General features: G+C 46.7%; 1 protein-coding gene across 3 annotated transcripts in view; it reads right to left on the reverse strand.

Annotated features, from left to right (window-relative positions):
* Nucleotides 1-832: 832 nt before the first annotated feature.
* The window catches only part of LOC131937392 (5-aminolevulinate synthase, erythroid-specific, mitochondrial), a 68668-nt gene continuing 44019 nt past the window's right edge, over nt 833-25481 (reverse strand). For all 3 annotated transcript variants that reach the window (XM_059294788.1, XM_059294787.1, XM_059294789.1), the window contains one exon: nt 833-5755. In XM_059294788.1, coding sequence (XP_059150771.1) covers nt 5606-5755 — 150 coding nt within the window. In that variant the 3' untranslated portion in view covers nt 833-5605. The remainder of the gene's footprint in view (nt 5756-25481) is intronic.

The raw sequence follows: 25481 nt of genomic DNA on the forward strand, positions 1-25481 counted from the left end.
TCTAACTCCTGGTGTGTCCCATCTATCTTTGTGGTGGCCAATCTATCTTTGTGGTGGCCAATCTAACTTTGTGGTGGCCAATCTATCTTTGTGGTGGCCAATCTAACTTTGTGGTGGCCAATCTATCTGTGTGGTGGCCAATCTATCTTTGTGGTGGCCAATCTATCTTTGTGGTGGCCAATCTAACTTTGTGGTGGCCAATCTAACTTTGTGGTGGCCAATCTAACTTTTTGGTGGCCAATCTAACTTAGTGGTAGCCAATCTAACTGTGTGGTGGCCAATCTAACTGTGTGGTGGCCAATCTAACTTTATGGTGGCCAATCTAACTGTGTGGTGGCCAATCTAACTGTGTGGTGGCCAATCTAACTTTGATAACAGCACATCTACCAGAGTTTTTTTTTTTTTATAATTTAAAACCTACGAGCCGACCCGCGGCGAATTATACGCCGCTATTTAGTTTTATTTTCTACTTTTCAGTAATTCATTATTTGAATGCTGCCACTGAAAATATTTGCTTTAAAACACTAAAACCCCCCTCCACCCCGCGAAAGCAGCCTCCTCTTAGTTACCTTCCTAAGTTTAAAGTAGTTTCAAACTAAATTATATGCCCCTAATAGCCGTCACTAAACCCGTCTCTACAATTGTAAACATTTTGCGTGAACCACAGCTCACCAGACCATGTGGGGGTGGGGGTGGTAGTGATATGCCTAGAGAGGAAGAGAGGGGGCTGCTAGGAGGCGCGCTTGGTGTTTTCTATGGTATCCAAGAAGAGAATTTTATTTATAGATAATGTAATCAGAGGCCCCTACTTAGAGAAAAAAAACCAGAAAACTTTTGTTTATGTTGGTCACTTTATTGCCGGCCAGACAGATGAAACTGATACAACAATAGAGAGAAAAAACTATCACATTTTAGAGCACAGATACAAGACATCCCATCACCTGTGTTAGGCCTGTTGACCTGGCTCAGGTGCTGGGTCATGTTAACCCAAGCACCTGCTGACCTGGGTCATGCTAACCCAAGCACCTGTTGACCTGGGTCATGTTAACCCAAGCACCTGCTGACCTGGGTCATGCTAACCCAAGCACCTGTTGACCTGGGTCATGTTAACCCAAGCACCTGTTGACCTGGGTCATGTTAACCCAAGCACCTGCTGACCTGGGTTATGTTAACCCAAGCATCAGCTGAGTTGAGTTGACCTAATTAAAAGCTCTAGGTAAGGCAATAAGAGAAAAAGCCAGCTTTCTACTAACTACCGGTTTGAGCCAAGTTTTGATTTGCAGCCTCACACATGGGAGATAATCCTAGCCATCTCCCAGTCCATTAATGATACCATCTTTCATCTTAAATCACAATTTAAAAAAAAATGTAAACAGATAATTGAATGTCTGTCTTGAGAGTTTGCCTCAGACAAAAGTCTTCAGTCACGTGACCTGCCCAGAAACTCGTGATGTTACATGAAGAACCGAGTCCAGGGATTTGTCGGATGTTACGTCATCAATTCTTCCAGAGTTTCTGGAACAGGTCACGTGGTCACGACTAAACTCTTTAAAATAATTGTCAAATCTTTCCAATTATTGAAAAATACAAATTAAATATTAATCATTTGCTGAAATTGTAAATTAAAAACACTGATCAAAATTAATTCATGACAAACTTAAAAAATGCATTATAATATTAATAATGAATAAGTGTAAAATATTGGTCAGAGCTATTTTGACATCTAGAGTTGTCTAAATGTATCGAGTGACCTCCCTTACCTGCATGTTACCCTTGTTTGGCGAGCCTTGAGAAATGTGTGACGTGTGCAAGGGATTTACTTGAACATCTTCCAGGGGCAAGCACTCTCGTGGTGATTGCTCCAGCAAGATGTTGGGGGAACAAGCGTCTTATTTCCCTTTGTTGGGGTGGGGAGGGGGTAACGATGAAGGGAAATAAACCCATACTGTCTGTCAGAGGTTGCTGGTCTGTCTGTCTGTCATGGATTTATTTGCTGGACCGGACTGACCTCTGCTGACCAGGACAGAGGAGCAGTGAGCATTGGCTGGTGGTGGTGGTGATTGTTGGTGCATGTGTACACACACATGGGTCATGGTGACCTAATCAACTTGGCTAAATGGACCCAATCAACTTACTAAATGGACCCAATCAACTTGGCTAAATGGACCCAATCAACTTGGCTAAATGGACCCAATCAACTTGGCTAAATGGACCGAGTCAACTTGGCTAAATGGACCCAATCAACTTGGCTAAATGGACCCAATCAACTTGGCTAAATGGACCCAATCAACTTGGCTAAATGGACCGAGTCAACTTGGCTAAATGGACCCAATCAACTTGGCTAAATGGACCCAATCAACTTGGCTAAATGGACCCAATCAACTTACTAAATGGACCCAATCAACTTGGCTAAATGGACCCAATCAACTTGGCTAAATGGACCGAGTCAACTTGGCTAAATGGACCCAATCAACTTGGCTAAATGGACCCAATCAACTTGGCTAAATGGACCCAATCAACTTGGCTAAATGGACCCAATCAACTTGGCTAAATGGACCCAATCAACTTGGCTAAATGGACCGAGTCAACTTGGCTAAATGGACCCAATCAACTTGGCTAAATGGACCCAATCAACTTGGCTAAATGGACCCAATCAACTTGGCTAAATGGACCCAATCAACTTGGCTAAATGGACCCAATCAACTTGGCTAAATGGACCCAATCAACTTGGCTAAATGGACCCAATCAACTTGGCTAAATGGACCCAATCAACTTGGCTAAATGGACCCAATCAACTTGGCTAAATGGACCCAATCAACTTGGCTAAATGGACCCAATCAACTTGGCTAAATGGACCCAATCAACTTGGCTAAATGGACCCAATCAACTTGGCTAAATGGACCCAATCAACTTGGCTAAATGGACCCAATCAACTTGGCTAAATGGACCCAATCAACTTGGCTAAATGGACCCAATCAACTTGGCTAAATGGACCCAATCAACTTGGCTAAATGGACCCAATCAACTTGGCTAAATGGACCCAATCAACTTGGCTAAATGGACCCAATCAACTTGGCTAAATGGACCCAATCAACTTGGCTAAATGGACCCAATCAACTTGGCTAAATGGACCCAATCAACTTGGCTAAATGGACCCAATCAACTTGGCTATAAGGAGTATAGTCAGCTGTATCATAACTTCTGGACTCAATGAGAGTGAAAGGACTTTAAACACTAACAAACATGAGAGTGAAGGGACTTTCAACAGTAACAAACATGAGAGCGAAGGGATTTTCAACACTAACAACCATGAGAGTAAAGGGACTTTCAACACTAACCATTTCAAGTTGAGAAAATAAAGTTGCAAGAAAGCTTTAAACAGCTGACAATCTAGGTTGTGACTAACTTTTCATCTAAATGTATTTGAATGCAAGGCTAGTAGAAATAAAATGACCAAGATAAAAAAAGAATTCTTTTAGCTAATAGAGAAAAAAAACCCGCTGATTAAATATAATTAAATAAAAATTTAAATATTTAAATTTAAATACATTTTTTAAAAAATCCAAATTAATTTCAAATAACTGATAATTGTTCTTATTAAATAAATGACTTTAAATTACATTTGTATTTAGCTTTCTAAATTGAGTGCTATACAATTAGTTTCATCAAAGGCTGAACTCTCTAATAGGGCTAGTAAGTAGGTCACCAACCAGTTCTATGGCTCAATAAAACCTGCATGAGCCATAGAACTGGTTGGTGACCTACTTACCAGCCCAATTGAGTGTATAGAATTTAAGTTTTATCTAAAGTTACACTACATAGGCCTACACTGAGAAAAACATGCTGAGATATAACTATAGAATATATGTCAAAAATATTTACAAATCTTACAAATAATGTTCTAAAAATACCCTCTAAAATCTTAACTTAGTACTTCATAAAATCTTAACTTAGTACGTCATGAAATTATGTTCACCTTTAAATTTGTAATATAATTCATTTAATTGAAAAAAAAATGTAACCCTGATACAAAGTTGTATATTTTTAAAATTTATTTTTGTGCTGCTAATTGTAATTAATGGTTAGCTTGTTATTTGATTGATGCTTCTGTATAAAAAAATGTAAAAACCATTTTGTGGACAGTTTGGTAAAATAGTTGATGAAAGAGCTGAACAAACTAGCATGGCTATTTTAAAGTTTTAAATTCTCTCTGCCCAAAAAACTATTTGGCACAACAAAGCTAAAAATAGAGTTGTACATAGACTCGTCAATATTGTAACCCCCTCAAGCTACAGAAACCTTCTCTCTAGTCTCTACTGTCACAGTCTAATCAACTGTAAATAGAAAAAGATTCTGCTCATTGACTTGTTCATTAAAACTAGTTGATTAAATTATTTTTTTTAAACGGCAGTCTTTCTATAAAAAATAATTTTTAGCATTAAAATTTTTGTCTGCTTGATTGGTACTTGACACTAAAACTTTTTTTTTTTCACTTTTGGTGAAAAAAATAACTGTTGTTTGGATATCCTGACTATCCTACTATCCTGCAGTATCCTAACTCTCCTAATGTACTGCAGTAGTGAGTATTTAGTGTCCACCCTGGACTCATGAAGACTGCCCTACTAAACAAAGACAGGCTAAAGAGAGTCAATGGATTTAAAAACAATCCACACCACCAACACAGAAAAGTAAAAATTAAAAACCTCACCAAATAAAATGAAACAAAAATTTAGCAGAATAGAAACACAAGCAATGACTTCTTTCATCTTTTTTTTTCTGTAAGCAAAAGTTATTTGCTTGATTTTTTAAAATTGTGCAATGAATTGAATTAACCTGCTGTAATTCAACAAAACAAAAGATCTAATGCTGACTATGTGAGATGTGTAGATAGCATTGCTGGTCAGCTCATCTAATGCTGACCAATGTAAGATGTGTAGATAGCATTGCTTGTCAGTTTCTCTCCTACTTAGCTCTGGTCATCTGACACTAGTGGACAGAGCATCAGTCCATCCACTAGTGTCACATGACTAAATGCTCAGCGTCCTGTGGAGTGCATAGGTCAGTTGCCGTCTAGGTCCAGTCTTGTGAGGTCATCTTCACAGGTTCAAAGTTTGGGGAAACATTTTGGTCTAAAGTTTGGGGAAACATTTTGGTCAAAAGTTTGGGGAAACATTTTGGTCAAAAGTTTGGGGAAACATTTTGGACAAAAGTTTGGTAAACTCATTTGTTAAAAAAAAATGCATGTTTTCTAGTTAGACAAAAAATGTGAACAAACTGTTGAACATGACCACACAAGAGATGTGTTTGTGAGATGGGGGAGAAGGAAAGTTGGTACGGGGGAAGGGGGAGGGGGGGGGGGTGAATAAATTACTTTTCAAACAATCTGAAATAAGAAGTTTTGTCCCCAAATGCTTTCAACAAACTATGTATTCAGTCAATGAAAAGTTTATTAAAGTTATAAATAGATTCAGTTACGTTATGGGAGAATCAATTTAACGCAGTGATAAATTACTTTCATTTTAAAACTCTAAACAAAATAAAATCTGGGATGTTGGGGGTGATTTAAAAAAGATGGGTGGGGTGGGGGTAAAATTTTTCTCAAGGCTCAAGCAAGGGCAGCCTGCAGGGAGGCGTAGGTGCAGTTGCTGCGCAGACAGATGGGCTCCTTCTTGAACATGCGCTGGATGCTCAGCTCCTTGTGGCAGTTGGAGCAGGTGTCAGGACACACCTGGCCGTACAGCTTCAGACCAGAATCCTGGGGAGGTCAGAGGTCAGACTTTAGCTCACTAGTGGAGGCAGTAAACAACAGAGGAGGTCAGAGGTCAACCTTTAGCTCACTAGTGGAGGCAGTAAACAACAGAGGAGGTCAGAGGTCAACCTTTAGCTCACTAGTGGAGGCAGTAAACAACAGAGGAGGTCAACCTTTAGCTCACTAGTGGAGGCAGCAAACAACAGAGGAGGTCAGAGGTCAACCTTTAGCTCACTAGTGGAGGCAGCAAACAACAGAGGAGGTCAGACTTTAGCTCACTAGTGGAGGCAGTAAACAACAGAGGAGGTCAGAGGTCAACCTTTAGATCACTAGTGGAGGCAGCAAACAACAGAGGAGGTCAGAGGTCAACCTTTAGCTCACTAGTGGAGGCAGCAAACAACAGAGGAGGTCAGACTTTAGCTCACTAGTGGAGGCAGTAAACAACAGAGGAGGTCAGAGGTCAACCTTTAGCTTACTAGTGGAGGCAGTAAACAACAGAGGAGGTCAGACTTTAGCTCACTAGTGGAGGCAGCAAACAACAGAGGAGGTCAGACTTTAGCTCACTAGTGGAGGCAGTAAACAACAGAGGAGGTCAGACTTTAGCTCACTAGTGGAGGCAGTAAACAACAGAGGAGGTCAGACTTTAGCTCACTAGTGGAGGCAGCAAACAACAGAGGAGGTCAGACTTTAGCTCACTAGTGGAGGCAGTAAACAACAGAGGAGGTCAGAGGTCAACCTTTAGCTCACTAGTGGAGGCAGTAAACAACAGAGGAGGTCAGAGGTCAACCTTTAGCTCACTAGTGGAGGCAGTAAACAACAGAGGAGGTCAGACTTTAGCTCACTAGTGGAGGCAGCAAACAACAGAGGAGGTCAGAGGTCAACCTTTAGCTTACTAGTGGAGGCAGCAAACAACAGAGGAGGTCAGAGGTCAACCTTTAGCCCACTAGTGGAGGCAGCAAACAACAGAGGAGGTCAGACTTTAGCTCACTAGTGGAGGCAGTAAACAACAGAGGAGGTCAGAGGTCAACCTTTAGCTCACTAGTGGAGGCAGTAAACAACAGAGGAGGTCAGAGGTCAAGCTTTAGCTCACTAGTGGAGGCAGCAAACAACAGAGGAGGTCAGAGGTCAAGCTTTAGCTCACTAGTGGAGGCAGTAAACAACAGAGGAGGTCAGACTTTAGCTCACTAGTGGAGGCAGCAAACAACAGAGGAGGTCAGACTTTAGCTCACTAGTGGAGGCAGAAAACAACAGAGGAGGTCAGACTTTAGCTCACTAGTGGAGGCAGCAAACAACAGAGGAGGTCAGACTTTAGCTCACTAGTGGAGGCAGTAAACAACAGAGGAGGTCAGAGGTCAGACTTTAGCTCACTAGTGGAGGCAGCAAACAACAGAGGAGGTCAACCTTTAGCTCACTAGTGGAGGCAGCAAACAACAGAGGAGGTCAGACTTTAGCTTACTAGTGGAGGCAGTAAACAACAGAGGAGGTCAGACTTTAGCTCACTAGTGGAGGCAGTAAACAACAGAGGAGGTCAGAGGTCAACCTTTAGCCCACTAGTGGAGGCAGCAAACAACAGAGGAGGTCAGACTTTAGCTCACTAGTGGAGGCAGTAAACAACAGAGGAGGTCAGACTGTAGCTCACTAGTGGAGGCAGCAAACAACAGAGGAGGTCAGAGGTCAACCTTTAGCTCACTAGTGGAGGCAGCAAACAACAGAGGAGGTCAGACTTTAGCTCACTAGTGGAGGCAGCAAACAACAGAAGAGGTCAGACTTTAGCTCACTAGTGGAGGCAGCAAACAACAGAGGAGGTCAGACTTTAGCTCACTAGTGGAGGCAGTAAACAACAGAGGAGGTCAGACTGTAGCTCACTAGTGGAGGCAGCAAACAACAGAGGAGGTCAGAGGTCAACCTTTAGCTCACTAGTGGAGGCAGCAAACAACAGAGGAGGTCAGACTTTAGCTCACTAGTGGAGGCAGCAAACAACAGAGGAGGTCAGACTTTAGCTCACTAGTGGAGGCAGTAAACAACAGAGGAGGTCAGACTTTAGCTCACTAGTGGAGGCAGTAAACAACAGAGGAGGTCAGACTTTAGCTCACTAGTGGAGGCAGCAAACAACAGAGGAGGTCAGACTTTAGCTCACTAGTGGAGGCAGCAAACAACAGAGGAGGTCAGACTTTAGCTCACTAGTGGAGGCAGCAAACAACAGAGGAGGTCAGACTATAGCTCACTAGTGGAGGCAGTAAACAACAGAGGAGGTCAGAGGTCAACCTTTAGCTCACTAGTGGAGGCAGCAAACAACAGAGGAGGTCAGACTTTAGCTCACTAGTGGAGGCAGTAAACAACAGAGGAGGTCAGAGGTCAGACTTTAGCTCACTAGTGGAGGCAGCAAACAACAGAGGAGGTCAGACTTTAGCTCACTAGTGGAGGCAGCAAACAACAGAGGAGGTCAGACTTTAGCTCACTAGTGGAGGCAGTAAACAACAGAGGAGGTCAGACTTTAGCTCACTAGTGGAGGCAGCAAACAACAGAGGAGGTCAGACTTTAGCTCACTAGTGGAGGCAGTAAACAACAGAGGAGGTCAGACTTTAGCTCACTAGTGGAGGCAGCAAACAACAGAGGAGGTCAGACTTTAGCTCACTAGTGGAGGCAGTAAACAACAGAGGAGGTCAGACTTTAGCTCACTAGTGGAGGCAGCAAACAACAGAGGAGGTCAGATTTTAGCTCACTAGTGGAGGCAGCAAACAACAGAGGAGGTCAGACTTTAGCTCACTAGTGGAGGCAGTAAACAACAGAGGAGGTCAGACTTTAGCTCACTAGTGGAGGCAGCAAACAACAGAGGAGGTCAGACTTTAGCTCACTAGTGGAGGCAGTAAACAACAGAGGAGGTCAGACTTTAGCTCACTAGTGGAGGCAGTAAACAACAGAGGAGGTCAGACTTTAGCTCACTAGTGGAGGCAGTAAACAACAGAGGAGGTCAGACTTTAGCTCACTAGTGGAGGCAGCAAACAACAGAGGAGGTCAGACTTTAGCTCACTAGTGGAGGCAGCAAACAACAGAGGAGGTCAGACTTTAGCTCACTAGTGGAGGCAGTAAACAACAGAGGAGGTCAGAGGTCAACCTTTAGCTCACTAGTGGAGGCAGTAAACAACAGAGGAGGTCAGACTTTAGCTCACTAGTGGAGGCAGTAAACAACAGAGGAGGTCAGAGGTCAGACTTTAGCTCACTAGTGGAGGCAGCAAACAACAGAGGAGGTCAGAGGTCAACCTTTAGCTTACTAGTGGAGGCGGCAAACAACAGAGGAGGTCAGACTTTAGCTCACTAGTGGAGGCAGTAAACAACAGAGGAGGTCAGACTTTAGCTCACTAGTGGAGGCAGTAAACAACAGAGGAGGTCAGACTTTAGCTCACTAGTGGAGGCAGTAAACAATAGAGGAGGTCAGACTTTAGCTCACTAGTGGAGGCAGTAAACAACAGAGGAGGTCAGAGGTCAGACTTTAGCTCACTAGTGGAGGCAGCAAACAACAGAGGAGGTCAGAGGTCAACCTTTAGCTCACTAGTGGAGGCAGCAAACAACAGAGGAGGTCAGACTTTAGCTCACTAGTGGAGGCAGTAAACAACAGAGGAGGTCAGAGGTCAACCTTTAGCTTACTAGTGGAGGCAGCAAACAACAGAGGAGGTCAACCTTTAGCTCACTAGTGGAGGCAGTAAACAACAGAGGAGGTCAGACTTTAGCTCACTAGTGGAGGCAGCAAACAACAGAGGAGGTCAGACTTTAGCTCACTAGTGGAGGCAGCAAACAACAGAGGAGGTCAGACTTTAGCTCACTAGTGGAGGCAGCAAACAACAGAGGAGGTCAGAGGTCAGACTTTAGCTCACTAGTGGAGGCAGTAAACAACAGAGGAGGTCAGAGGTCAGACTTTAGCTCACTAGTGGAGGCAGCAAACAACAGAGGAGGTCAGACTTTAGCTCACTAGTGGAGGCAGCAAACAACAGAGGAGGTCAGAGGTCAGACTTTAGCTCACTAGTGGAGGCAGTAAACAACAGAGGAGGTCAGACTTTAGCTCACTAGTGGAGGCAGCAAACAACAGAGGAGGTCAGACTTTAGCTCACTAGTGGAGGCAGTAAACAACAGAGGAGGTCAGACTTTAGCTCACTAGTGGAGGCAGTAAACAACAGAGGAGGTCAGACTTTAGCTCACTAGTGGAGGCAGTAAACAACAGAGGAGGTCAGACTTTAGCTCACTAGTGGAGGCAGCAAACAACAGAGGAGGTCAGACTTTAGCTTACTAGTGGAGGCAGCAAACAACAGAGGAGGTCAGACTTTAGCTCACCAGTGGAGGCAGTAAACAACAGAGGAGGTCAGACTTTAGCTCACTAGTGGAGGCAGTAAACAACAGAGGAGGTCAGACTTTAGCTCACTAGTGGAGGCAGTAAACAACAGAGGAGGTCAGACTTTAGCTCACTAGTGGAGGCAGTAAACAACAGAGGAGGTCAGACTTTAGCTCACTAGTGGAGGCAGTAAACAACAGAGGAGGTCAGACTTTAGCTCACTAGTGGAGGCAGCAAACAACAGAGGAGGTCAGACTTTAGCTCACTAGTGGAGGCAGCAAACAACAGAGGAGGTCAGACTTTAGCTCACTAGTGGAGGCAGTAAACAACAGAGGAGGTCAGACTTTAGCTCACTAGTGGAGGCAGTAAACAACAGAGGAGGTCAGACTTTAGCTCACTAGTGGAGGCAGCAAACAACAGAGGAGGTCAGACTTTAGCTTACTAGTGGAGGCAGCAAACAACAGAGGAGGTCAGACTATAGCTCACTAGTGGAGGCAGTAAACAACAGAGGAGGTCAGAGGTCAACCTTTAGCTTACTAGTGGAGGCAGCAAACAACAGAGGAGGTCAGACTTTAGCTCACTAGTGGAGGCAGTAAACAACAGAGGAGGTCAGACTTTAGCTCACTAGTGGAGGCAGCAAACAACAGAGGAGGTCAGATGTCAACCTTTAGCTCACTAGTGGAGGCAGTAAACAACAGAGGAGGTCAGACTTTAGCTCACTAGTGGAGGCAGTAAACAACAGAGGAGGTCAGAGGTCAACCTTTAGCTTACTAGTGGAGGCAGCAAACAACAGAGGAGGTCAGACTTTAGCTCACTAGTGGAGGCAGTAAACAACAGAGGAGGTCAGACTTTAGCTCACTAGTGGAGGCAGCAAACAACAGAGGAGGTCAGACTTTAGCTCACTAGTGGAGGCAGCAAACAACAGAGGAGGTCAGAGGTCAACCTTTAGCTCACTAGTGGAGGCAGTAAACAACAGAGGAGGTCAGACTTTAGCTCACTAGTGGAGGCAGTAAACAACATAGGAGGTCAGAGGTCAACCTTTAGCTTACTAGTGGAGGCAGCAAACAACAGAGGAGGTCAGACTTTAGCTCACTAGTGGAGTCAGTAAACAACAGAGGAGGTCAGACTTTAGCTCACTAGTGGAGGCAGTAAACAACAGAGGAGGTCAGAGGTCAACCTTTAGCCCACTAGTGGAGGCAGTAAACAACAGAGGAGGTCAGACTTTAGCTCACTAGTGGAGGCAGTAAACAACAGAGGAGGTCAGACTTTAGCTCACTAGTGGAGGCAGCAAACAACAGAGGAGGTCAGACTTTAGCTCACTTGTGGAGGCAGCAAACAACAGAGGAGGTCAACCTTTAGCTCACCAGTGGAGGCAGTAAACAACAGAGGAGGTCAGACTTTAGCTCACTAGTGGAGGCAGCAAACAACAGAGGAGGTCAGACTATAGCTCACTAGTGGAGGCAGTAAACAACAGAGGAGGTCAGACTTTAGCTCACTAGTGGAGGCAGTAAACAACAGAGGAGGTCAGACTTTAGCTCACTAGTGGAGGCAGTAAACAACAGAGGAGGTCAGACTTTAGCTCACTAGTGGAGGTGTAAACAACAGAGGAGGTCAGAGGTCAACCTTTAGCTTACTAGTGGAGGCAGTAAACAACAGAGGAGGTCAGACTTTAGCTCACTAGTGGAGGCAGCAAACAACAGAGGAGGTCAGACTTTAGCTCACTAGTGGAGGCAGCAAACAGCAGAGGAGGTCAGACTTTAGCTCACTAGTGGAGGCAGCAAACAACAGAGGAGGTCAGAGGTCAACCTTTAGCTCACTAGTGGAGGCAGCAAACAACAGAGGAGGTCAGACTTTAGCTCACTAGTGGAGGCAGCAAACAACAGAGGTCAGACTTTAGCTCACTAGTGGAGGCAGCAAACAACAGAGGAGGTCAGACTTTAGCTCACTAGTGGAGGCAGCAAACAACAGAGGAGGTCAGACTTTAGCTCACTAGTGGAGGCAGTAAACAACAGAGGAGGTCAGACTTTAGCTCACTAGTGGAGGCAGCAAACAACAGAGGAGGTCAGACTTTAGCTCACTAGTGGAGGCAGTAAACAACAGAGGAGGTCAGACTTTAGCTCACTAGTGGAGGCAGCAAACAACAGAGGAGGTCAGACTTTAGCTCACTAGTGGAGGCAGTAAACAACAGAGGAGGTCAGACTTTAGCTCACTAGTGGAGGCAGCAAACAACAGAGGAGGTCAGACTTTAGCTCACTAGTGGAGGCAGTAAACAACAGAGGAGGTCAGACTTTAGCTCACTGGTGGAGGCAGCAAACAACAGAGGAGGTCAGAGGTCAAGCTTTAGCTCACTAGTGGAGGCAGCAAACAACAGAGGAGGTCAACCTTTAGCTCACTAGTGGAGGCAGCAAACAATAGAGGAGGTCAGACTTTAGCTCACTAGTGTAGGCAGTAAACAACAGAGGAGGTCAGAGGTCAACCTTTAGCTCACTAGTGGAGGCAGCAAACAACAGAGGAGGTCAGACTTTAGCTCACTAGTGGAGGCAGTAAACAACAGAGGAGGTCAGACTTTAGCTCACTAGTGGAGGCAGCAAACAACAGAGGAGGTCAGAGGTCAACCTTTAGCTCACTAGTGGAGGCAGCAAACAACAGAGGAGGTCAGACTTTAGCTCACTAGTGGAGGCAGTAAACAACAGAGGAGGTCAGACTTTAGCTCACTAGTGGAGGCAGCAAACAACAGAGGAGGTCAGACTTTAGCTCACTAGTGGAGGCAGCAAACAACAGAGGTCAGACTTTAGCTCACTAGTGGAGGCAGCAAACAACAGAGGAGGTCAACCTTTAGCTCACTAGTGGAGGCAGTAAACAACAGAGGAGGTCAGACTTTAGCTCACTAGTGGAGGCAGCAAACAACAGAGGAGGTCAGACTTTAGCTCACTAGTGGAGGCAGCAAACAACAGAGGAGGTCAGAGGTCAACCTTTAGCTCACTAGTGGAGGCAGCAAACAACAGAGGAGGTCAACCTTTAGCTCACTAGTGGAGGCAGTAAACAACAGAGGAGGTCAGACTTTAGCTCACTAGTGGAGGCAGCAAACAACAGAGGAGGTCAGACTTTAGCTCACTAGTGGAGGCAGTAAACAACAGAGGAGGTCAGAGGTCAACCTTTAGCTTACTAGTGGAGGCAGTAAACAACAGAGGAGGTCAGATTTTAGCTCACTAGTGGAGGCAGCAAACAACAGAGGAGGTCAGAGGTCAGACTTTAGCTCACTAGTGGAGGCAGTAAACAACAGAGGAGGTCAGACTTTAGCTCACTAGTGGAGGCAGTAAACAACAGAGGAGGTCAGACTTTAGCTCACTAGTGGAGGCAGCAAACAACAGAGGAGGTCAGACTTTAGCTCACTAGTGGAGGCAGCAAACAACAGAGGAGGTCAGAGGTCAGACTTTAGCTCACTAGTGGAGGCAGCAAACAACAGAGGAGGTCAGAGGTCAACCTTTAGCTCACTAGTGGAGGCAGCAAACAACAGAGGAGGTCAACCTTTAGCTCACTAGTGGAGGCAGTAAACAACAGAGGAGGTCAGACTTTAGCTCACTAGTGGAGGCAGCAAACAACAGAGGAGGTCAGACTTTAGCTCACTAGTGGAGGCAGTAAACAACAGAGGAGGTCAGACTTTAGCTCACTAGTGGAGGCAGTAAACAACAGAGGAGGTCAGACTTTAGCTCACTAGTGGAGGCAGTAAACAACAGAGGAGGTCAGACTTTAGCTCACTAGTGGAGGCAGCAAACAACAGAGGAGGTCAGAGGTCAACCTTTAGCTCACTAGTGGAGGCAGCAAACAACAGAGGAGGTCAGACTTTAGCTCACTAGTGGAGGCAGCAAACAACAGAGGAGGTCAGAGGTCAGACTTTAGCTCACTAGTGGAGGCAGTAAACAACAGAGGAGGTCAGACTTTAGCTCACTAGTGGAGGCAGCAAACAACAGAGGAGGTCAGACTTTAGCTCACTAGTGGAGGCAGTAAACAACAGAGGAGGTCAGAGGTCAACCTTTAGCCCACTAGTGGAGGCAGTAAACAACAGAGGAGGTCAGACTTTAGCTCACTAGTGGAGGCAGTAAACAACAGAGGAGGTCAGACTTTAGCTCACTAGTGGAGGCAGTAAACAACAGAGGAGGTCAGACTTTAGCTCACTAGTGGAGGCAGCAAACAACAGAGGAGGTCAGACTTTAGCTCACTTGTGGAGGCAGCAAACAACAGAGGAGGTCAACCTTTAGCTCACCAGTGGAGGCAGTAAACAACAGAGGAGGTCAGACTTTAGCTCACTAGTGGAGGCAGCAAACAACAGAGGAGGTCAGACTATAGCTCACTAGTGGAGGCAGTAAACAACAGAGGAGGTCAGACTTTAGCTCACTAGTGGAGGCAGTAAACAACAGAGGAGGTCAGACTTTAGCTCACTAGTGGAGGCAGTAAACAACAGAGGAGGTCAGACTTTAGCTCACTAGTGGAGGTGTAAACAACAGAGGAGGTCAGAGGTCAACCTTTAGCTTACTAGTGGAGGCAGTAAACAACAGAGGAGGTCAGACTTTAGCTCACTAGTGGAGGCAGCAAACAACAGAGGAGGTCAGACTTTAGCTCACTAGTGGAGGCAGCAAACAGCAGAGGAGGTCAGACTTTAGCTCACTAGTGGAGGCAGCAAACAACAGAGGAGGTCAGAGGTCAACCTTTAGCTCACTAGTGGAGGCAGCAAACAACAGAGGAGGTCAGACTTTAGCTCACTAGTGGAGGCAGCAAACAACAGAGGTCAGACTTTAGCTCACTAGTGGAGGCAGCAAACAACAGAGGAGGTCAGACTTTAGCTCACTAGTGGAGGCAGCAAACAACAGAGGAGGTCAGACTTTAGCTCACTAGTGGAGGCAGTAAACAACAGAGGAGGTCAGACTTTAGCTCACTAGTGGAGGCAGCAAACAACAGAGGAGGTCAGACTTTAGCTCACTAGTGGAGGCAGTAAACAACAGAGGAGGTCAGACTTTAGCTCACTAGTGGAGGCAGCAAACAACAGAGGAGGTCAGACTTTAGCTCACTAGTGGAGGCAGTAAACAACAGAGGAGGTCAGACTTTAGCTCACTAGTGGAGGCAGCAAACAACAGAGGAGGTCAGACTTTAGCTCACTAGTGGAGGCAGTAAACAACAGAGGAGGTCAGACTTTAGCTCACTGGTGGAGGCAGCAAACAACAGAGGAGGTCAGAGGTCAAGCTTTAGCTCACTAGTGGAGGCAGCAAACAACAGAGGAGGTCAACCTTTAGCTCACTAGTGGAGGCAGCAAACAATAGAGGAGGTCAGACTTTAGCTCACTAGTGTAGGCAGTAAACAACAGAGGAGGTCAGAGGTCAACCTTTAGCTCACTAGTGGAGGCAGCAAACAACAGAGGAGGTCAGACTTTAGCTCACTAGTGGAGGCAGTAAACAACAGAGGAGGTCAGACTTTAGCTCACTAGTGGAGGCAGCAAACAACAGAGGAGGTCAGAGGTCAACCTTTAGCTCACTAGTGGAGGCAGCAAACAACAGAGGAGGTCAGACTTTAGCTCACTAGTGGAGGCAGTAAACAACAGAGGAGGTCAGACTTTAGCTCACTAGTGGAGGCAGCAAACAACAGAGGAGGTCAGACTTTAGCTCACTAGTGGAGGCAGCAAACAACAGAGGTCAGACTTTAGCTCACTAGTGGAGGCAGCAAACAACAGAGGAGGTCAACCTTTAGCTCACTAGTGGAGGCAGTAAACAACAGAGGAGGTCAGACTTTAGCTCACTAGTGGAGGCAGCAAACAACAGAGGAGGTCAGACTTTAGCTCACTAGTGGAGGCAGCAAACAACAGAGGAGGTCAGAGGTCAACCTTTAGCTCACTAGTGGAGGCAGCAAACAACAGAGGAGGTCAACCTTTAGCTCACTAGTGGAGGCAGTAAACAACAGAGGAGGTCAGACTTTAGCTCACTAGTGGAGGCAGCAAACAACAGAGGAGGTCAGACTTTAGCTCACTAGTGGAGGCAGTAAACAACAGAGGAGGTCAGAGGTCAACCTTTAGCTTACTAGTGGAGGCAGTAAACAACAGAGGAGGTCAGATTTTAGCTCACTAGTGGAGGCAGCAAACAACAGAGGAGGTCAGAGGTCAGACTTTAGCTCACTAGTGGAGGCAGTAAACAACAGAGGAGGTCAGACTTTAGCTCACTAGTGGAGGCAGTAAACAACAGAGGAGGTCAGACTTTAGCTCACTAGTGGAGGCAGCAAACAACAGAGGAGGTCAGACTTTAGCTCACTAGTGGAGGCAGCAAACAACAGAGGAGGTCAGAGGTCAGACTTTAGCTCACTAGTGGAGGCAGCAAACAACAGAGGAGGTCAGAGGTCAACCTTTAGCTCACTAGTGGAGGCAGCAAACAACAGAGGAGGTCAACCTTTAGCTCACTAGTGGAGGCAGTAAACAACAGAGGAGGTCAGACTTTAGCTCACTAGTGGAGGCAGCAAACAACAGAGGAGGTCAGACTTTAGCTCACTAGTGGAGGCAGTAAACAACAGAGGAGGTCAGACTTTAGCTCACTAGTGGAGGCAGTAAACAACAGAGGAGGTCAGACTTTAGCTCACTAGTGGAGGCAGTAAACAACAGAGGAGGTCAGACTTTAGCTCACTAGTGGAGGCAGCAAACAACAGAGGAGGTCAGAGGTCAACCTTTAGCTCACTAGTGGAGGCAGCAAACAACAGAGGAGGTCAGACTTTAGCTCACTAGTGGAGGCAGCAAACAACAGAGGAGGTCAGAGGTCAGACTTTAGCTCACTAGTGGAGGCAGTAAACAACAGAGGAGGTCAGACTTTAGCTCACTAGTGGAGGCAGCAAACAACAGAGGAGGTCAGACTTTAGCTCACTAGTGGAGGCAGTAAACAACAGAGGAGGTCAGACTTTAGCTCACTAGTGGAGGCAGTAAACAACAGAGGAGGTCAGACTTTAGCTCACTAGTGGAGGCAGTAAACAACAGAGGAGGTCAGACTTTAGCTCACTAGTGGAGGCAGCAAACAACAGAGGAGGTCAGACTTTAGCTTACTAGTGGAGGCAGCAAACAACAGAGGAGGTCAGACTTTAGCTCACTAGTGGAGGCAGCAAACAACAGAGGAGGTCAGACTTTAGCTTACTAGTGGAGGCAGCAAACAACAGAGGAGGTCAGACTATAGCTCACTAGTGGAGGCAGTAAACAACAGAGGAGGTCAGAGGTCAACCTTTAGCTTACTAGTGGAGGCAGCAAACAACAGAGGAGGTCAACCTTTAGCTCACTAGTGGAGGCAGTAAACAACAGAGGAGGTCAGAGGTCAACCTTTAGCTTACTAGTGGAGGCAGCAAACAACAGAGGAGGTCAGACTTTAGCTCACTAGTGGAGGCAGTAAACAACAGAGGAGGTCAGACTTTAGCTCACTAGTGGAGGCAGCAAACAACAGAGGAGGTCAGAGGTCAACCTTTAGCTCACTAGTGGAGGCAGTAAACAACAGAGGAGGTCAGACTTTAGCTCACTAGTGGAGGCAGTAAACAACAGAGGAGGTCAGAGGTCAACCTTTAGCTTACTAGTGGAGGCAGCAAACAACAGAGGAGGTCAGACTTTAGCTCACTAGTGGAGGCAGTAAACAACAGAGGAGGTCAGACTTTAGCTCACTAGTGGAGGCAGCAAACAACAGAGGAGGTCAGACTTTAGCTCACTAGTGGAGGCAGCAAACAACAGAGGAGGTCAGAGGTCAACCTTTAGCTCACTAGTGGAGGCAGTAAACAACAGAGGAGGTCAGACTTTAGCTCACTAGTGGAGGCAGTAAACAACAGAGGAGGTCAGAGGTCAACCTTTAGCTTACTAGTGGAGGCAGCAAACAACAGAGGAGGTCAGACTTTAGCTCACTAGTGGAGGCAGTAAACAACAGAGGAGGTCAGACTTTAGCTCACTAGTGGAGGCAGCAAACAACAGAGGAGGTCAGAGGTCAACCTTTAGCTCACTAGTGGAGGCAGCAAACAACAGAGGAGGTCAGAGGTCAAGCTTTAGCTCACTAGTGGAGGCAGTAAACAACAGAGGAGGTCAGAGGTCAACCTTTAGCCCACTAGTGGAGGCAGTAAACAACAGAGGAGGTCAGACTTTAGCTCACTAGTGGAGGCAGTAAACAACAGAGGAGGTCAGACTTTAGCTCACTAGTGGAGGCAGTAAACAACAGAGGAGGTCAGACTTTAGCTCACTAGTGGAGGCAGCAAACAACAGAGGAGGTCAGACTTTAGCTCACTAGTGGAGGCAGCAAACAACAGAGGAGGTCAACCTTTAGCTCACTAGTGGAGGCAGTAAACAACAGAGGAGGTCAGACTTTAGCTCACTAGTGGAGGCAGCAAACAACAGAGGAGGTCAGACTATAGCTCACTAGTGGAGGCAGTAAACAACAGAGGAGGTCAGACTTTAGCTCACTAGTGGAGGCAGTAAACAACAGAGGAGGTCAGACTTTAGCTCACTAGTGGAGGCAGTAAACAACAGAGGAGGTCAGACTTTAGCTCACTAGTGGAGGTGTAAACAACAGAGGAGGTCAGAGGTCAACCTTTAGCTCACTAGTGGAGGCAGCAAACAACAGAGGAGGTCAGACTTTAGCTCACTAGTGGAGGCAGCAAACAACAGAGGAGGTCAGACTTTAGCTCACTAGTGGAGGCAGCAAACAACAGAGGAGGTCAGACTTTAGCTCACTAGTGGAGGCAGCAAACAACAGAGGAGGTCAGAGGTCAACCTTTAGCTCACTAGTGGAGGCAGCAAACAACAGAGGAGGTCAGACTTTAGCTCACTAGTGGAGGCAGCAAACAACAGAGGTCAGACTTTAGCTCACTAGTGGAGGCAGTAAACAACAGAGGAGGTCAGACTTTAGCTCACTAGTGGAGGCAGCAAACAACAGAGGAGGTCAGACTTTAGCTCACTAGTGGAGGCAGTAAACAACAGAGGAGGTCAGACTTTAGCTCACTAGTGGAGGCAGCAAACAACAGAGTAGGTCAGACTTTAGCTCACTAGTGGAGGCAGTAAACAACAGAGGAGGTCAGACTTTAGCTCACTAGTGGAGGCAGCAAACAACAGAGGAGGTCAGACTTTAGCTCACTAGTGGAGGCAGTAAACAACAGAGGAGGTCAGACTTTAGCTCACTGGTGGAGGCAGCAAACAACAGAGGAGGTCAGAGGTCAAGCTTTAGCTCACTAGTGGAGGCAGCAAACAACAGAGGAGGTCAGAGGTCAACCTTTAGCTCACTAGTGGAGGCAGCAAACAACAGAGGAGGTCAGAGGTCAAGCTTTAGCTCACTAGTGGAGGCAGCAAACAACAGAGGAGGTCAACCTTTAGCTCACTAGTGGAGGCAGCAAACAATAGAGGAGGTCAGACTTTAGCTCACTAGTGTAGGCAGTAAAAAACAGAGGAGGTCAGAGGTCAACCTTTAGCTCACTAGTGGAGGCAGCAAACAACAGAGGAGGTCAGACTTTAGCTCACTAGTGGAGGCAGTAAACAACAGAGGAGGTCAGACTTTAGCTCACTAGTGGAGGCAGCAAACAACAGAGGAGGTCAGAGGTCAACCTTTAGCTCACTAGTGGAGGCAGCAAACAACAGAGGAGGTCAGACTTTAGCTCACTAGTGGAGGCAGTAAACAACAGAGGAGGTCAGACTTTAGCTCACTAGTGGAGGCAGCAAACAACAGAGGAGGTCAGACTTTAGCTCACTAGTGGAGGCAGCAAACAACAGAGGTCAGACTTTAGCTCACTAGTGGAGGCAGCAAACAACAGAGGAGGTCAACCTTTAGCTCACTAGTGGAGGCAGTAAACAACAGAGGAGGTCAGAGGTCAACCTTTAGCTTACTAGTGGAGGCAGTAAACAACAGAGGAGGTCAGATTTTAGCTCACTAGTGGAGGCAGTAAACAACAGAGGAGGTCAGACTTTAGCTCACTAGTGGAGGCAGCAAACAACAGAGGAGGTCAGACTTTAGCTCACTAGTGGAGGCAGTAAACAACAGAGAAGGTCAGACTTTAGCTCACTAGTGGAGGCAGTAAACAACAGAGGAGGTCAGACTTTAGCTCACTAGTGGAGGCAGCAAACAACAGAGGAGGTCAGACTTTAGCTCACTAGTGGAGGCAGCAAACAACAGAGGTCAGACTTTAGCTCACTAGTGGAGGCAGCAAACAACAGAGGAGGTCAACCTTTAGCTCACTAGTGGAGGCAGTAAACAACAGAGGAGGTCAGAGGTCAGACTTTAGCTCACTAGTGGAGGCAGTAAACAACAGAGGAGGTCAGACTTTAGCTCACTAGTGGAGGCAGTAAACAACAGAGGAGGTCAGACTTTAGCTCACTAGTGGAGGCAGCAAACAACAGAGGAGGTCAGACTTTAGCTCACTAGTGGAGGCAGCAAACAACAGAGGAGGTCAGAGATCAGACTTTAGCTCACTAGTGGAGGCAGCAAACAACAGAGGAGGTCAGAGGTCAACCTTTAGCTCACTAGTGGAGGCAGCAAACAACAGAGGAGGTCAACCTTTAGCTCACTAGTGGAGGCAGTAAACAACAGAGGAGGTCAGACTTTAGCTCACTAGTGGAGGCAGCAAACAACAGAGGAGGTCAGACTTTAGCTCACTAGTGGAGGCAGTAAACAACAGAGGAGGTCAGACTTTAGCTCACTAGTGGAGGCAGTAAACAACAGAGGAGGTCAGACTTTAGCTCACTAGTGGAGGCAGTAAACAACAGAGGAGGTCAGACTTTAGCTCACTAGTGGAGGCAGCAAACAACAGAGGAGGTCAGAGGTCAACCTTTAGCTCACTAGTGGAGGCAGTAAACAACAGAGGAGGTCAGAGGTCAACCTTTAGCTTACTAGTGGAAGCAGTAAACAACAGAGGAGGTCAGAGGTCAACCTTTAGCTTACTAGTGGAGGCAGTAAACAACAGAGGAGGTCAGATTTTAGCTCACTAGTGGAGGCAGCAAACAACAGAGGAGGTCAGAGGTCAGACTTTAGCTCACTAGTGGAGGCAGTAAACAACAGAGGAGGTCAGACTTTAGCTCACTAGTGGAGGCAGTAAACAACAGAGGAGGTCAGACTTTAGCTCACTAGTGGAGGCAGCAAACAACAGAGGAGGTCAGACTTTAGCTCACTAGTGGAGGCAGCAAACAACAGAGGAGGTCAGAGATCAGACTTTAGCTCACTAGTGGAGGCAGTAAACAACAGAGGAGGTCAGACTTTAGCTCACTAGTGGAGGCAGCAAACAACAGAGGAGGTCAGACTATAGCTCACTAGTGGAGGCAGTAAACAACAGAGGAGGTCAGACTTTAGCTCACTAGTGGAGGCAGTAAACAACAGAGGAGGTCAGACTTTAGCTCACTAGTGGAGGCAGTAAACAACAGAGGAGGTCAGACTTTAGCTCACTAGTGGAGGCAGCAAACAACAGAGGAGGTCAGACTTTAGCTCACTAGTGGAGGCAGTAAACAACAGAGGAGGTCAGACTTTAGCTCACTAGTGGAGGCAGCAAACAACAGAGGAGGTCAGACTTTAGCTCACTAGTGGAGGCAGCAAACAACAGAGGAGGTCAGACTATAGCTCACTAGTGGAGGCAGTAAACAACAGAGGAGGTCAGACTTTAGCTCACTAGTGGAGGCAGCAAACAACAGAGGAGGTCAGACTTTAGCTCACTAGTGGAGGCAGTAAACAACAGAGGAGGTCAGACTTTAGCTCACTAGTGGAGGCAGTAAACAACAGAGGAGGTCAGACTTTAGCTCACTAGTGGAGGCAGTAAACAACAGAGGAGGTCAGACTTTAGCTCACTAGTGGAGGCAGCAAACAACAGAGGAGGTCAGAGGTCAACCTTTAGCTCACTAGTGGAGGCAGTAAACAACAGAGGAGGTCAGAGGTCAACCTTTAGCTTACTAGTGGAAGCAGTAAACAACAGAGGAGGTCAGAGGTCAACCTTTAGCTTACTAGTGGAGGCAGTAAACAACAGAGGAGGTCAGAGGTCAACCTTTAGCTTACTAGTGGAGGCAGTAAACAACAGAGGAGGTCAACCTTTAGCTCACTAGTGGAGGCAGTAAACAACAGAGGAGGTCAGAGGTCAACCTTTAGCTTACTAGTGGAGGCAGTAAACAACAGAGGAGGTCAACCTTTAGCTCACTAGTGGAGGCAGCAAACAACAGAGGAGGTCAGACTTTAGCTCACTAGTGGAGGCAGTAAACAACAGAGGAGGTCAGACTTTAGCTCACTAGTGGAGGCAGTAAACAACAGAGGAGGTCAGACTATAGCTCACTAGTGGAGGCAGCAAACAACAGAGGAGGTCAGACTTTAGCTCACAAGTGGAGGCAGTAAACAACAGAGGAGGTCAGAGGTCAACCTTTAGCTTACTAGTGGAGGCAGTAAACAACAGAGGAGGTCAGAGGTCAACCTTTAGCTTACTAGTGGAGGCAGTAAACAACAGAGGAGGTCAGAGGTCAACCTTTAGCTTACTAGTGGAGGCAGTAAAAACAGAGGAGGTCAACCTTTAGCTCACTAGTGGAGGCAGTAAACAACAGAGGAGGTCAGAGGTCAACCTTTAGCTCACTAGTGGAGGCAGCAAACAACAGAGGAGGTCAGACTTTAGCTCACTAGTGGAGGCAGCAAACAACAGAGGAGGTCAGACTTTAGCTCACTAGTGGAGGCAGTAAACAACAGAGGAGGTCAGACTTTAGCTCACTAGTGGAGGCAGTAAACAGAGGAGGTCAGAGGTCAACCTTTAGCCCACTAGTGGAGGCAGTAAACAACAGAGGAGGTCAGACTTTAGCTCACTAGTGGAGGCAGCAAACAACAGAGGAGGTCAGAGGTCAACCTTTAGCTTACTAGTGGAGGCAGTAAACAACAGAGGAGGTCAGACTTTAGCTCACTAGTGGAGGCAGTAAACAACAGAGGAGGTCAGAGGTCAACCTTTAGCTTACTAGTGGAGGCAGTAAACAACAGAGGAGGTCAGAGGTCAACCTTTAGCTTACTAGTGGAGGCAGTAAACAACAGAGGAGGTCAGACTTTAGCTCACTAGTGGAGGCAGTAAACAACAGAGGAGGTCAACCTTTAGCTCACTAGTGGAGGCAGTAAACAACAGAGGAGGTCAGACTTTAGCTCACTAGTGGAGGCAGCAAACAACAGAGGAGGTCAACCTTTAGCTTACTAGTGGAGGCAGTAAACAACAGAGGAGGTCAGAGGTCAACCTTTAGCTTACTAGTGGAGGCAGTAAACAACAGAGGAGGTCAGACTTTAGCTCACTAGTGGAGGCAGCAAACAACAGAGGAGGTCAGACTTTAGCTCACTAGTGGAGGCAGTAAACAACAGAGGAGGTCAGAGGTCAACCTTTAGCTTACTAGTGGAGGCAGTAAACAACAGAGGAGGTCAGAGGTCAACCTTTAGCTCACTAGTGGAGGCAGTAAACAACAGAGGAGGTCAGAGGTCAACCTTTAGCTCACTAGTGGAGGCAGTAAACAACAGAGGAGGTCAGAGGTCAACCTTTAGCTCACTAGTGGAGGCAGTAAACAACAGAGGAGGTCAGAGGTCAACCTTTAGCTCACTAGTGGAGGCAGTAAACAACAGAGGAGGTCAGACTTTAGCTCACTAGTGGAGGCAGCAAACAACAGAGGAGGTCAACCTTTAGCTTACTAGTGGAGGCAGTAAACAACAGAGGAGGTCAGACTTTAGCTCACTAGTGGAGGCAGTAAACAACAGAGGAGGTCAGACTTTAGCTCACTAGTGGAGGCAGTAAACAACAGAGGAGGTCAGACTTTAGCTCACTAGTGGAGGCAGTAAACAACAGAGGAGGTCAGAGGTCAACCTTTAGCTCACTAGTGGAGGCAGTAAACAACAGAGGAGGTCAGACTTTAGCTCACTAGTGGAGGCAGCAAACAACAGAGGAGGTCAACCTTTAGCTTACTAGTGGAGGCAGTAAACAACAGAGGAGGTCAGACTTTAGCTCACTAGTGGAGGCAGTAAACAACAGAGGAGGTCAGACTTTAGCTCACTAGTGGAGGCAGCAAACAACAGAGGAGGTCAGACTTTAGCTCACTAGTGGAGGCAGCAAACAACAGAGGAGGTCAGACTTTAGCTCACTAGTGGAGGCAGCAAACAACAGAGGAGGTCAGAGGTCAACCTTTAGCTCACTAGTGGAGGCAGTAAACAACAGAGGAGGTCAGACTTTAGCTCACTAGTGGAGGCAGCAAACAACAGAGGAGGTCAGAGGTCAACCTTTAGCTCACTAGTGGAGGCAGTAAACAACAGAGGAGGTCAGACTTTAGCTCACTAGTGGAGGCAGTAAACAACAGAGGAGGTCAGAGGTCAACCTTTAGCTCACTAGTGGAGGCAGCAAACAACAGAGGAGGTCAGACTTTAGCTCACTAGTGGAGGCAGCAAACAACAGAGGAGGTCAGACTTAAGCTCACTAGTGGAGGCAGCAAACAACAGAGGAGGTCAGACTTTAGCTCACTAGTGGAGGCAGCAAACAATAGAGGAGGTCAGACTTTAGCTCACTAGTGGAGGCAGTAAACAACAGAGGAGGTCAGAGGTCAACCTTTAGCTTACTAGTGGAGGCAGTAAACAACAGAGGAGGTCAGAGGTCAACCTTTAGCTTACTAGTGGAGGCAGTAAACAACAGAGGAGGTCAGACTTTAGCTCACTAGTGGAGGCAGTAAACAACAGAGGAGGTCAGACTTTAGCTCACTAGTGGAGGCAGTAAACAACAGAGGAGGTCAGACTTTAGCTCACTAGTGGAGGCAGTAAACAACAGAGGAGGTCAGAGGTCAACCTTTAGCTCACTAGTGGAGGCAGCAAACAACAGAGGAGGTCAGACTTTAGCTCACTAGTGGAGGCAGCAAACAACAGAGGAGGTCAGACTTTAGCTCACTAGTGGAGGCAGTAAACAACAGAGGAGGTCAGAGGTCAACCTTTAGCTCACTAGTGGAGGCAGTAAACAACAGAGGAGGTCAGACTTTAGCTCACTAGTGGAGGCAGCAAACAACAGAGGAGGTCAGAGGTCAACCTTTAGCTCACTAGTGGAGGCAGTAAACAACAGAGGAGGTCAGACTTTAGCTCACTAGTGGAGGCAGTAAACAACAGAGGAGGTCAGACTTTAGCTCACTAGTGGAGGCAGTAAACAACAGAGGAGGTCAGAGGTCAACCTTTAGCCCACTAGTGGAGGCAGCAAACAACAGAGGAGGTCAGAGGTCAACCTTTAGCCCACTAGTGGAGGCAGCAAACAACAGAGGAGGTCAGACTTTAGCTCACTAGTGGAGGCAGCAAACAACAGAGGAGGTCAGACTTTAGCTCACTAGTGGAGGCAGTAAACAACAGAGGAGGTCAGACTTTAGCTCACTAGTGGAGGCAGTAAACAACAGAGGAGGTCAGAGGTCAACCTTTAGCC

This window comes from Physella acuta, unplaced genomic scaffold (genome assembly GCF_028476545.2).
Source record: "Physella acuta isolate Inbredline_101_S28 unplaced genomic scaffold, ASM2847654v3 ptg000209l, whole genome shotgun sequence".
NCBI classification, from domain to species: Eukaryota; Metazoa; Mollusca; class Gastropoda; family Physidae; genus Physella; species Physella acuta.